General features: G+C 33.1%; 1 protein-coding gene across 1 annotated transcript; it reads right to left on the bottom strand.

The window, feature by feature from the left end:
- Positions 1-8886: 8886 nt before the first annotated feature.
- On the bottom strand, positions 8887-9715 carry LOC114711117 (disease resistance protein TAO1-like). The gene is made up of 2 exons (XM_028895466.1): positions 9532-9715; positions 8887-9251 (listed from the first exon to the last, which is right to left on the bottom strand). Exons 1-2 carry the CDS (start codon positions 9713-9715, stop codon positions 8887-8889), a joined length of 549 nt encoding a protein of 182 aa, XP_028751299.1.
- Positions 9716-15143: the final 5428 nt, after the last annotated feature.

The raw sequence follows: 15143 nt of genomic DNA, 5'->3' as shown, positions 1-15143 counted from the left end.
TTATTATTTTTATTAAAAAAATATATTAATATATATATAAAAAGGCAAGTGGGTGGCACGTGGGCCACCCACTGCCAGCGGGAGGAAGGGGGGGGTGTAAGCCCCTGTTGGGCCGTGGCCTCTTGTAATAAAAAAAAAATTCATTTCAAGTGGGGGGTACACGTACCCCCACTTTCGGATGCTTCTCCCCCTCCCCTTTCCGCTTCGTTTGTTTTCCTCTGGTCCGCGTCCTCGCCGCGCCGCGACAGTGAGAGGGTGTGAGAGGTGGTCTGAGTGTGTGAGAAGGGAAGGGTTCTACTTGGGTACATATAAGATATCTATGTAAGTCATCTTCATCCTAATTTTTATTATTTAGCTTATTCTTTTATTTTCTGAGTTATGGCAGAATGAATATTTTTAGGGCTTGTTAGATTTTTAATTTTTAAGGCTTCTAATTTAGTATTAGGATACTAATAGAGCTCATGGGGTTAGAATAGAAGCCTTATGACTTAGATTTTTAGTTGATGGTTGATTTGAGGCAATGTGACTTAGAGATTGGTTGGGAAATTGTGATTTGTATTAATAATGATATTAATTTCGAAATTTATCTCTTAGTTGAGTTCACTTGAGGTTATATTGAGGATCCAATGCTTAAACTTTGAGGATTGTTGTTGAAATAGTAATGTTGATGATTCTTGGAGAGACTTTAATTAGTGGAAGTTGGGTGTTTGGAGGAAATTGAGGAAAATATTATAAGTTATTGATTCTAATGAGTGGGAAATGATTAATGGAAGAAGGGAATAGGATTTTAATAATGATTGAAGGCATAGTTGATATATGGTTATTTTTCTAAGAGTTAAAGTAAGCACTTTTTGGAGATTTTTAGATGATTTGAAGGAAATATTCTTATTAATGATGTGAATGAGAGAAATAGAGTTGGGAAGTATTAGGAATTGTCACTTGGAGGAATAGATGAATTATTATTTTTCTAAAGATAATTTTTTTAAGCAAGCCAATTATGGGGATTTAGTTAATAAACTATTTTAATGCTATATTAATTAGTCTTTTTATTAATATATGTTTATAAACTTATTGTTGTAGAGTGAGCTTGGTTTGGGCTCTTGGGTCTTGAATCCTCCTACTTTTAGTTCTTGTGTCAAGAACTTGAGGTAACCACTTTCTAATTTACCTTGTATGCTTGTTGATGTGATTATAAGCATGTGTTGATATTATAAATGTTCTCAATATGTGTTATGGTGGTTTTTTGTATGAAAAGTAATTTATATATCTATATCAAGATTTATGTTTTGATAAATTTATTAGTTAAGTGGGCATAAATTATTTCATCTTATGAATATCTTGTTGATGTTGAACAAATTTGATTATTGAATATGAGAATACTTTATGGATATGAAATTGTGTGGAATTGGATGGTTGGATTGAGCTGTGTTGGTTGTGCTGAAATGTAGTTGTGGGAGGTCTGATTATTTATACCACGTGGTATAGCCGCCACTTGGCGCCCAGTGGTTGGCATTAACATTCTTAGGGCCCTCGGTATCACCCTTCTTTGGCCGGGTCAAGGGTCAGCCCAAGGGACATGACACCTTTCCATATTCCAAGGGAAGGGAACCCATGGTCCGATATGAGCTCTGTAACTTTTGGCCGAGTTACACCTCATTATTGGAGAGCTTGGTGCAGTCTTGTAAAAGAGATGAATCTCGTTATGTGTGAATAGCCCATGGGTTCTGTCAAAGGTTACAAGGAGGTTATAAGGATGGATGATGAAGTTCTATACATGCAAGTTACTTTTTGAATTATTATATATTGTTTTCTGTAAAGATGTTTAACTTATATGTTATTTGAAATTGTACTTTGCCCGCTTAGCTATCTTGTAATCACTCCCTGGATACTTGTTGAATTGGAATTGTGGTTACTGGGTCAATTTGACTCACCCCGTGGTTATTTAACATTTTTCAGGCGAGGGTTCAGGTGTTGGTCCCAAGGGGAAGGTGTCCGAGGCTTGAGTTTTCCTTTCCACTCTGTATAGCCTCTATTTTGATATACATGTTTTTGACTGATGTATATTGCCAAACTTTAGGGCCTTTTTGGTTATACTTAGCATAATCATAGCTTTTCCGCTGCATTATAGACTTGTACTATTGGGCGGAGCCCTTTTTAGTCATATGTGATCGTTATTTTGATTGCAATTGATAATGGGCAGTAGTGGTAGTTATTTTGGTGGACTTCAATGTCCTCGCCCATTTACAATTGGTCTTAATTGTAGTTGAGATTCCAGAGTATTGTTGATGGATTTGATATATATACATGGAAAATCAAATGTTGATCCTTTCTGATTTGATTAACTATCTTTACTATTCTAGAACAGTAGCTACTACCTCGTTAAAGATTTGAATTGTTATTGACTATGGTAGATTTCTATTTGATTAGGTTTGTCCTTCCTACCATGGTTAGCCTTTTAAAGCAATTATCGTTTTGAAAATGATTATTTACCATGAATTACGGGGGTTGTTACACAACTGTTCATGTCACTGATGGTCGATCATTCTTGGACACAACGATCCACGGCATGAAAGTTCCGAAGGATCAAGCGAGGATGACGGTGCTTAGGATTGTTCATGGTTATGGTGGTACACTAGTACCTAACCTTACTGATGAGGTTCAACTATTGGCTCAGGCTAAAGGACATTTTATTTTATGGCCAAAAAGACTTATTACAAAGCCATTGACGAAGAAGGCGACAACGAAGAAGGCCATAAAGAACGCATCATGAGATCCTATACTCCTGCCTCTTCCTGATGATCTTGCCCTTATGTATTCCAGTTTGGAAGTTCTTCATTCTATAGTGGCAACCATGAATAAGCCTGTTACTTTCAAGATGCCGCTAGGGATTGTGGGTTCAGATGTAACATACGACTTCATCATTGACAAGAGAGACCTCGTTCAATTCCTCAACTTTGAGGAGCTGGATATAGTCTTTATGCAGTTGGTTATTTTGTAAGTTACAATATCATTTTCTTAATTCATATTATACTTATGCATGCCCTAATGTTTCTTATTTCAACAACAAGCACTTTACTCAAATCTATCAGTAAGGAGGACTTGAAGGAACATATGGCTTTATGTGTCCTCAAAGGGTGCAAAAAATAGTCAATACTGTGGAAGGAAGGTCGATCTACATTATGACCACAATGACTCAGACAAAAAAGTAAATATATTTTGCACTTTACGTGGAAGGGTAAGTATATTATTGTATTTGAGACACATAAATTGTATGTATAGGATTATAATTAACATGGTTCGTATTTTGCAGTTATCATTGGATCCTAATTGTTTATGTCCCTTTGATAACAAAGTCTACTTGTTCGATTCCCTCTATGGAAGTCCATCTGAAAAAACCAGAGATGTCATCGACACGTTAGTTTATGTTTATATATTTATTGTACGTGTGAAGTTTATAAAAACATGCTCTAACATCATTAAATTTTATTGTTGATAGGGCTTTTTATAGTTTTAATATTGTGACGATGAAGCAAAATAGACAACCACCAACATGGATTCTCCCAAAAGTATGTTGTTTTAAGCTAAATATGTACTTTTAAATCTTTTTCAATAATTAAAGTTAATGTTTATAATCAAAGTCTAATATTCAATTTTATATTTCATTTTGTTAGTACCGTTGTCAACAAGGGAGTGTTGAGTGTGAATATTATGTCATCCACTACATGAATGATATCATTGAGACAGGCGTGACTGAGAAATTAGACGAGGTAAAGATAAGTTACATTGTATGTAATTCTTCAATTCTTTTCACATTTTTGATTAAGTTGACTACGCTATTTTTGATTTACAGGTATTTCAAAATGCTGCGCCATATCAAATGGAAGAAATCAACTTGACGAGGGACACTTTGTCAACAACATTGCTATAGAGTTTTGAAAATTTGAAATAGTTAGGTCATTACTCAAAAAATTTATTAATTAGATTTTTCCTCTTAATTTCCCCCCATAAATGTTCCTTAGTTCTATTGTGCATACAGAATTAACTTAGCTTGTTACTATTCTTTGAATTATGCCTTTACTTGTTGTTAGGAGAAGTAGCAAGCTAAGGTATCATCTTGTAGCTATAAGATTGGTTTCTGTAGGAGCCTATGTAAGTTCTTGGTGCCTATGTTAATGAAAAGAAACTTCAATGCTTGTTGCGCTGTTAACCAGCTAGTTATGGTCATCTTCAAATAGTTCTGTATATTCTGCACTGCCTAGATTTTGGAACTGTAAACTGCAGGGAGTTAAAAGAAATAAACGTAGTAATATTAAAAAAATATTTTTAATGGCGGTTATTTAAATAACTATCGTTAAAAATATTTACCATGGTGGTTCTGACAAAAACCGCCGTGAAAAATGGAATTTCCACTGCAGTTACTTAACAAAGCGCTGTGGAAAGTGGAATTTTCAACGGTGATTTTATTAATAACTGTCATGGAAATTTGATTTTACACAGCGGTTTTTAACAAAACCACTGTGGAAAGTCTATTTTCCACGGTAGTTTTCAACTGCTGTGTTTTATTTACCTTTCAACGTCAACTGTATCTACTATGCCTCCAAAACCGCTGTGAAAAACCCTTAATAACAGCCATTTAAAGCCTTTTTTTCTAGCAGTGTGTCCATACATTTTGTGGCATGCAAGGAATTAGAAGTCTCCAATCCATCTTCCAACAAAAGACTTTGTTGCTTTGGTACACTACTTGGGATCATTGAAGAACCATTGGTACTGTTTAGCATATCCCACAAAATTGATGATGGCATACCCACACGTATTAGAATATGAGTTAGTGGATCATTTGTTGGGGACATCCAAGACTGGTAGAGAGAAGGAATCACACATCATGCTAATCCTTCATGACCATAAAAAGATAGATTTAAAATGCTTTTTAATCTCACCAAAGAGCAGGGCACTCATTTTATTGTAGGAGCAATTAGAGTTGTCAAAGATTCTATTTGCTCTATATCCTCCTCTAGCTTTTTGATATTGTCACAACTAGAAAGAATAAGAGTTTCTAAGCATTTTAATTTATAAATGCTTCTTGGAAGACTTTGAAGCCCAATAGGGTCCTCCAAATCTAGTAGAAAACAATTATGAAGAAGCTTAATAGAATGATGTATCTTAGACAAACTTGGACAGTCTTTAAGTATCAACTTTTCAAGATTTAGTAGTTTTAAAAAATCAGGAGTTTGCACCAAGCAAGGAGAATGGCTGAGATTGAGAATTTTCAGATTCTCCAATAACTAAAATGAAAACATTTAATTTCAAAGAGGAATTATATTAACATCTTTAAAAGATAAATGCTACACGTTCTAAGTATAAAATCTAGTTTGTAGTATAATTTGTACTAAAAATAAACTTTATATTTAAGATCAAAAGAGTAATAAAATACTTGGAAAGATTATATGTAATTAACTCTGGAATAGAAAAAAACACTATCCAATGTGTAATCTGGAAAATCTAAGATAACACATACAATTCAGTAAAACGATGTAATGTTTAGATCTATAGCAAGAGATATAAAGCAATGTGAATTAAAGAAAATCTAGCAGCTTTATTCTTCAATAGCGGATAGGGAAGATTCGTTCAGAAGCTATGAAGAAAAAATCTAAAATAAAGATTTGTCAACAAGGTTGTAAAATGTAAAATCCAATAACAAATAGAGTAGTTTATTTACACGTCCCAAATCCCATTTCTATTCCATATACATAAACTTTGAAGCTAATATCAACAAATTAACTCAGCTTTTTGAGTCATGTACTAGCAAAAAAAAAAAAGAACAAAAACTATTTACCATAATGCTAAAAATTTGAAATATTTTGGTTATTTTTTTAGAGAAACTAGGCTTTCTATCATATAGCAGTTTGGCAATATTTTTCATTTTAATTTTTTTTTGGTAAATATGGCTCAAAAAGCCAACAAATTAACTATTAATTTACATACATAATGTTTCTTCCACACTTGTCTGAGGTTGCCGTGCTTTAAGTCAATAGCAACTAAATCCTCTTAATAAAGGTTGCTAGGAGTGTATTTTACGTGAAAGTGATGCCAACAAAGCCATTTGAGATCTTTGCTAATGCATTCGTAGTCTCCTTTAAGTTGCATACTGTCAAGCAAAGTAGTAGGAGTCTCTTCATCTTCTCAAATGCTTTCATCTGAAAATGCAATTTTTTACTTTTGACATCAAAGGCAATTCTGCAATAGCCTTTGTTCCTGCAAAAATAAAAGGATATTGAAATCGAAGTGTGCACTTGTTTTATTTATTTGCAGAAAAGTAAAATAGAAACATGTCTGCCATGATCAAGCTTACCATGTGTTTTAATAATACAGCTCGTCCATCCTCATAACACCACAACCTACTTCTCTTCCCGAGGTCATTTTGAGATTGCTCACGAATTACTTCTCTTCCCATGTCTTGCAGCAAATCATGCATACCAAGTTTGTTCGTCTCATCAATAGGTACAAGGCTCCACTCCACAAGGGTTTCGATCCCATTGTCAGGAAAAAATTTACATTCATTTAATATCTTTATCGCATCATTTCTGTCTATTCCAATAAAGAAGCAATATATATCAAGGAATATTTCTTTGTTAAAACCATCTAAAATGTCAAAGCTTATTTTTAGCTCATTTTGTATCTTGTCATTAGAAATTTCTGCTAGTTTCTCCTGTACTTCATTCCATTCCTTCGTGTCTACTATTAAACAAATGGATGCCAATGACTTCAAGAGCTAACGGAAGCCTCCCACAATATGCAACTATTTTTTTTCCAAAAATCTAGTGAAATCTTTTTTTGGACTTTTTTTTACTTGACGGCATGCCAATTAAAAAGCTCCCTAGATTCTCCTTCATCCAAATTCTTTATTACGTAAACTAGACAGTCCAAATTATGGAGTAGATGTTTGTTTCTAGTTATAATGATTATACAATACTTCCTTTAGCAAGCCAGTCACAACTTCCAACTAATCATTCACTTGGTCTATCTCATACATATCATCAAGCACAACTAGTGCCTTTTTTTTTTTTTTGGCAAAGTCCATCCCTCAATATGCTTTTTCCTAATGCAATGTTATTTATCTTCATTTGTGTTGTCTTGCATATGCCTGAATGAAGTTGGTTCTGTAAGCTCATGTTGTCCTATTCTTGACCCCAAACTTTTCTAATGTTTGAAAGGTGACTTCTGCCCTCAAAAGTGCAACCAATTTCATTATAGATGGCCCTGGCAATAGTGGTTTTACCTAAGCCCCCCATTCCCCATATCCCTACCATGACAACATTTTCAGATTGATGATTTTGGAACATTGTGATCACTTCTTGCACGCGATTATCCACTCCTACTAGGTGGTCAGGACAAACAAATTTTTCACTTCTTGCCCAATATATAACAAACTTCCCTAACAACATCTTTAACATATTCGCTCCCATCCCCGCGAATCATATAAGGATACTGGGAAATGTGCATTTGATATATAAACACGCACAATATTACAAATAAATAAATTCAATATTTTGAAATGTCCATGTGGTGTTTGGAAGAAAAAGGAGATATTATGAATAAATACTCATGATTTCACTGCGATACAAAAATTTAGTTCACTGTGAGCAGATTAATTTATGTGAATCAATATCACAATTATTTACATGATTTGGAATGTGTAAGGGAAAGAGAAAAGAGAAAGGGGGAGAGCCAAAGAGAATTTGGGAGAAGTTGAGAGAAACGAGAGAAGACAATTTAAACTTATGATTTCATTCAATGATAATTAAGGCATACATACGAGGTTTTAAGGCATGTTTGTAGAGAGCCCTAAACCTTTCCTAATTAATTAATAATTAAAACAAATCTTAATCGAGTTGAATTTAGTATAAAATAACTAGAAAATTTCAAAATTATTAAAATAAATAAAAGATAACAAAACCATTTTTTGTTCTTCAAATATTTGTCAAATGACCAAGTACTCTTTAAATAATTTCCTTTTCTACCTGACTAATAAGGTCTTCATACATAAAAAATTGGAAGTGGGGAATGGCTTAAGGCTTCATGTAATTCCTAAAGCCACTTATGATTTTGATTAAAAAGGGGCTTACAATAAGAATTCATTCACACAGATGGTTAATGAGTTACAATTTAAATGATTCAAAAGTAAAACGCAAAAACTAATTGGAATAAAGCACGATTAATGAAACCACTTTTTTTTTTTTTGCCGGAGATACTGCATATATCATGGGAAAAGGGTCTCTCCACTTCCTTTCCCTTCATTTTTCTCCACTTCTCATCTCAACCATAATATTGCAATTTAAACAGTTGAGATTTCATATTTTATAAAATTATGAATAAAATGTTAATTTTACTTAAAAAATCAATAAAGTTAAACTACTAAATTTTACTCATGATAATTTAAAACAATAATAAAAAAATATTTTACAAAATAATTTTATATAATTGAAATCTGGACCGTTCATATTACAATATGGTTAAGATTAGAAGTGGATGGAAATGGAGGGGAAGCGAAGTGGGAAAGGCCCTTTCCGTTCTTCCCATATATCACGTGCTTAGTTGATTTTTATAATAAGCCATGCATGATATGACTATGAGATGAATATGCTTTCTAGCCCTACTACTAGGTTTGATAAAATATTAAAGGAAATTGTGAGTAGAACAATACATTTGCTATATTAGGTTTGATGAATTTTACTATATATGCAACTTTTAAAACTGTGCCTGGCAGGAAACAAATAAAAGTGAGTCGTGCTCCAGATAATATGCATACGTATAAACATATATCAAGTGTCTCAATCAAAAGTAAATAAGGAGTAAAAAAATATTACCTCGAGCTAAGTACAACGGTTCCTACAAGGCTTCCAGCCTTAGCAAGGGCTTCCCCCACTCTGAAACTCGATCTTTTGATGGTGATGAATTACCTTTTATGAGATCTTTAAATACTATTCCAAAATGTGAACTTTGATGATGAATTTCTGATGGATCCACATGGTAAAACACAGGTAGAATCACCTGATTGTTATTTGATTCATGAAGCTCCGTGATCATTGATAATTCCTCTAAACACCACTTAGATCCAACATATTCCCCAGAGAAGATGACGATTGAGATTTTTGAACTTCCAATTGCTTGCAATAGTTCCGCTTTGAGGTACTTTCCTTTTGGGAAGCTCAACATGATCTTTGAAAACATGAATGCCAGCATAACGTAGAGACCTATAGAGATGTGAAGTAAAATTTTTCTGAGTGTCACCTCTAAAACTCAAGACCATCTCATACCTATAAGCTGATAAAATATTTTAGAAAAACATAATATCATTAAAGTTCTATTTAGATTAATATAATTAAAATATTATTATAAAATAAACATTTTTATAATATTAGATTATAAAATTTCGGAAATACTACGGACAACAATAATAATTACCAATATTGCTATGTGCATGTTGGATAATACGTGAAGCGCATAATGCATCCTTGCAAAATGATAATGTACCTCGATTTCCAAGCTCGTTTCGCGAAGTTTGACATATGATTTGCTTTCCAGTGAGCTGCAACAGATTATGCATTCTAAGTAATTTGTTGTTGTCAATGGTTACCAGGCCTCGATCCTCCAGGACTTCTATCCCTATGCGAGCATGGCATCCACAGGCATCCAGCTTTTGGATCACATCATCCATGTCCTCCCTAATATAAAATAAAACTATATTTAGAAACATTTCTTTTTCTTCAGCATTTAAAGAGTTAAAGCTGAGCTTTAGAGTGACGTATATATTATGTTGGAGAAATCTATTCATCTTCAGCAATCCCAATTTCCATTCATCCAGTGACCTACAACGCAAAAAAGAACCCACGGTTGCAAGAGCTAGTGGCTATGAACTACCTGATCATATGGTCTGTGAAACTTCATCATTTTTGTGAGTTCCCCAAGGCATGTTTTGGAACTAGCGTAGTGTTTAGAGAAGATGATTATTGAAATTTTAGAACCTTCAATAATGCTTTACAATAGTTCAATTGAGACATCATCTTTGAAAACGAAAATTCTAGCTGCACATAGAGATGAATAGAGATAGGAAGGGAAAGATTTTGGAGTCTCTTTGCCTCTACTAAAACTCAAGAGCACTTCATATTCATTGCCTACAATATTTTAAATTACACAAACATTGGTTTAACCCGGTGTTAGATTAGACGTGGTTAAAATAATATAATATGTACAAAAGTATTTTTGTGTAATCCTAAATAAAGTAACATTCAAATAAAAATGCGTTAATGGAATATTCATGTATAAATTAAATAATTCATAATCCAGTTTGATGGACTGCTATTTTTTTAAAATTCAAAATGATATTACTATTTTCGTTCCTTAATATAAGGGCTATTTGAAAATTTGATTCGGTCTTAAATATAAGATCTCAATCTATTTTATTGTCTAAAGTATCTCTATTAATTATACATGTCTAAAATTTTCCATCTAAGAGATGTCATGATTGAAAAAGGACACTTTAGAAAAATCAAGAGAGAATTACTATCAAGTCCCAAAGAAGAAAAATAATTATTAAAAAGTTCTAATAACAACTTAAGCAACCTGTAATGATAAGTTTTAGAGTGGGAAATGACAATCTCGGGCACTTGCCTTGTAATTATTTTTCGGGACCTCATTGTAATCTCCCAAAAATAAACTCATATTTGTAACAAATAATTAACTTAATTAATTTTTTTAATTTATTCAAATTAGTTAAATCGTTCTTACATTGAGGAGCAATGGTATATTTCAGACTCGTGAATAAGGACAAATAATAGGAGGAGGTATCCTCATTTAGTGCCAAATAGTACCTCAAACAAGTTTGCCTTCAATAGGAGGATATGTGTGCTTACCAAATCTAACACGATCAACTAGTCCAAATTTTTTCACTAGACAGACCTATGAAACAATCATGTGAGGATAAATAATTTATAATTATTTAACAGTTAAAAAAATGAAAAGCTTTTCAATTTAATAACAAAAATCTAATTTTGCGGCTGGAGGTAGGTGGAAGCTTCGATGATCTGGCTTCAAAATCACGCTTTGAATCCCAGGTAAGAATAAAAATAGGAGAAAATAAAGCACAGATTATTTCTTGGTGGGAGTTGATTTCTTTTGTGCTGATCAAAATGTCCCTCTTTCATTTATTTTTGGTACTCGTCCTTTTTTTAGTATTACCTCCGGTTTTTTATATAAAACTTCGTTTGACTTTTATTTTGATTCTAAATATAAGACCCATATTCATTTTGTCTCTTATATTTATCTATTTCTTCTAAAATAGTTCTTATAGTAGTTGCACATTTTAAAGGTTCAATTAAATGGTAGTTATAGTTAATACATATGATTAGCAATAGTATTTTAGAGAAGACAATACTTAATTATTACAAATAACTAATTCAACAAACTTTCTTAATCTACTCAAATTAGTCAACTAGCTCTTATATATCTTCCAACTGAAAGTGAAAAAATTAATTGGTTGCACGGCTGGCTCATAGGCTCATTGACCAGATCCATGGACTCTTGCCTCCGCTTCAAAGATATTGGAGTGTTGGAACGATCCATCGTGTCGTTTTGAAGAAGAATAAGATGACTCCGTTAAAACTGGATCAACTAGCATCATCATCAGTCGTGCCAAAAAGAAAAACGGCGTACGTATGTAGATGGAGCGGAAAGTTACCTGTGAATTGATGAGTCGGTGAAGGGGATATGACGGATCTTGTCGATGGCAAAGATCAGAGAAGTTAGAGAGAGAGAGAGAGAGAGATTCATGAGGCTTCTGCTGCTTCCGCGGATGAAGAAAGATTGAAATTAATGAAGCAAAGGGATACACAGAAAGAGACTTGGAAACAAGAAACCTGGAGGCATATATTAAGCGTCATTGGCTTGACCCCCTTTAAAGGATTATTAATATTTAATATGCATTAGGAGAGCAACAAGCCTTGTCGTCATTCTTCTCTCTCTCGCCCTCTCTCGCTCTCTCAATCAATCAATCAAGCGATTCCGTGATTGACACATCCTCCGGTCTTCTTTGAAAGTCTTTCTCAAAAGACTCTGCAAGGTCATTATCACGAACATTGGTTAAGATGAAGGATAAGTGGGCCAATGCTAGTTACGTTGTTAGCTCTCGTTATATGACTTTCGCCGTACACTACTTGAAAAAAAAACAAATTTTGACCACGCTAATTTACAGCGGTTGTTAAAAAAAACATTTAAAAAAAATGACAGTAATATTTTTATAATTATAAGAAAAAAATTTCATTTTTCACAGAATCAATGTGAGAAGTTTTATTAACGGAGGTTTTTAAAATAATTGTCGTAAAAAAGATTTTTCATGGTGGTTTTTTTTTAAAAATCGCCTTAAAAAATCTATCAGAATTTTAAAACCCTATCCATCACGTGATGGTTTTTACTTTTTTATACTCAGAGCTCATGGTTCTCTATTACCGTCTTCACTCGATTTTCTCCCTCCTCCTACCTTTACTGGTATTTATTTTTTGCTTCTATTATTTCCGCCATGTTTTTCTGTTACTGTTATTGTCGCTGTTGCTATTGCTGTCACCAACCATGTCATCCTCTTCATTCTTATTTGTGAGTTTTTCGCCTTTTATCCTCCATTTCTTCCGTGGGCTTCATAATTTTTGTGATTTGGTTGTTTTCTTTGATTAAAATATGATGTTTCTTTTGAGTTTAAATAGATTTGAGTTTTGTTCCTATCCTCGCTTAAGCATACTTTGATATTTAAAAGCTTGAATAGATTTGATTTCTTTCTCTCTCATTTTGTAGATCAAAGTTTAATAGCCTGAAATTCATAAATTTTATTAGATTTGTGTCTTGGAATTTACTTTTATCAAATCATAGTGCTTCGATCCGGTGGTTGAAGGCAAAACTAAGTGGTGCTATTATGGCAGGAAAAGGATCTACATGTGCTCCATCAAAATGCTTTAGACCGGTGACAGGTTATTAGTTAATTGATTCTCAAACCCCTTCCTTTGGAGCTTTGTTCCCCCGTTCCATCTTGATTAATAGGATGGAAGGCAAATTAAAAAAAAAAACTTTTCACAGTGGTTATATATATAATTGCCATGAAAAGTCACATACTGTGGTGGTTCTTAAACTGTCGTGAAATTATCTATATTCTACATCGATGACATAGATGTCGCTCTCAAAAATGTCATGAAAAACGCATTTTAACTACATCAAATATCTTTTTTCTAGTGGTGGTAGTTGCCGATGTAGCATCAACTAAACAAAATATATTTATAAGTTATCAAGTAGTGTTTATGATTTGAACGTATCACCAAACTGGGCACGTCGAGTTGAACAAGATAAGAGGAACACTGAAAACAAAAAAGTCAAATTAACCTCCAATATCTTGGTTGAGATTAACGAGGGATATTAGTATTGGTTCATTTGTGCGTTTAGATCATTGTTATGGTCCAATAAATAAATAAATAAAACACGCCCTCACCCAGAAATGAAACCTATAATCCAAGAAAAGTGATTGATCCTGTGAATATAAAGCTGTAAAGAAGTTTTGGAAGAGACCTGGGGAAGGGAAGGTTAAGGTGAACTATGATGTGGTTCTCTAATTGCAGGTACTGATACCGCCGCAATTGGTCAGACAGGGAAAAAGTGAAGGCTGATTCGGCTTTTTGCTGCAGAAGTTTTGGCTCTGAGGAAACCTGTATTACTATTGGATAAGTTAGAAATTAAGGGTACTGAGACTGATGAAGTATAAGTCAATGCTGCTTAAGAATGCAGAGCTGCTACTGAAGATTCTGAACAAGGATTTTTGCAGAAACAAGCGGCGTTAGTTAAAGCTTCTGACTGATGGTACAAGATTAATGCTACAATTACTCCTTAGTATAAGAGTTATTTTTTAGTGAGAACCATTACAATCAACATAAATATTTTGGAGAAAATAGAAGACAAAATGAATTCAGAACTTATATTCAGAATCAAATCATAACCCCAACTAGCTCTTATATTAAGAACTAGCAATAATTTTTTTTAAATCATAATCCCAGAACACTTAAAGTTTGCTTGTTGAATAGATGGTTTTGTTGGTAAGATAGAGATATACTTGCTAACCTTACATAGTCACCTTAGAATTAGAGCTTAAAATTGGGTTTTATTAATTGTAACAAGAGATTGAGCAATTAATAGAATTAAACACTTGTTCTTGGCTTGAGAAAACTTTTACAAGTACTTTTTGAATCCTAGACTGACACACATATTTTCATTAAAAGCTTTTATGAGAGGAGGTGAGATTGAATGCTACTAAATACAAAGAAGATAATAACTCTAGATCCCGATTTATCCTTGAAGTCCAAGAATAATTTGTTTTTATTAATTTTTTTATTTTTAAAAGTAGTTTTCTTCATTCTTGATGTGTTTCTATCACTCAAATTAAGCGAAAGTATGATAATTAATACTTGACCAGGTTTTGAAACCAAATCTTCATGGGAACAATAGTCTACTCATTACTTTATTACTTGTAATGACTCCTGCACTTGCGGTGCGAACTAACCCCAACCTATTTTATCTCTTATATTTATCTATTTTTTTAAGATAGTCTTTGTAGTAGTGACACATATTAAAGCTTTTATCAAATAGTAATTCTAATTAATATACATGATTAGTAATGATATATTAGAGAAGAGAACATGTATTTATTACAAATAAATAACTTAATTAATTTTCTTAATTTACTCAAATTAGTTAATTAATTATTATATTAAGAAGTAAAGGTAGTAGTATTTGTTTCTTGATGAGTTCAAGGCCAGCCCGTCACCAGGTTTTAGTTCCCTGCCAAATAAGACAGTGAACAGAGGACCAAGGGTGTTTCTGGATTGGGAGAATTAAAAAAAAGTAAGATAAGGAGTGAATTAATCTAATTTTTAATTCCCCCTAGAAATTTTGATTGAGAATAGTAAATAAGAGGTTTGCGTAGATCAAAACCAAAAAGGAATTTTGTTTAATTTACTCCCCCTTTTCTTTATTAACGTTCTCAATACAAATACAACCACTTGATTTAGTGCATTATTCAGTAAAAAATCTTACAATATTATTTTTCAGCAGATGGA

This window comes from Neltuma alba, unplaced genomic scaffold (assembly GCF_004799145.2).
Source record: "Neltuma alba isolate B1F8T4 unplaced genomic scaffold, ASM479914v2 tig00011277_pilon, whole genome shotgun sequence".
Classification (NCBI taxonomy): Eukaryota; Viridiplantae; Streptophyta; class Magnoliopsida; order Fabales; family Fabaceae; genus Neltuma; species Neltuma alba.
The sequence above is the reverse complement of the archived record's forward strand: the minus strand, read 5'-3'. Positions and strand labels throughout refer to the sequence as shown.

Bases quoted from the DNA above. Each gene is read 5' to 3' on its own strand.
- LOC114711117 (XM_028895466.1), bottom strand. From the start codon at position 9,715: ATGGATGATGTGATCCAAAAGCTGGATGCCTGTGGATGCCATGCTCGC. The intron at 9,252-9,531 runs GTACATTATCAT...ACATCTCTATAG, and splicing joins AAACGAGCTTGGAAATCGAG to GTCTCTACGTTATGCTGGCA.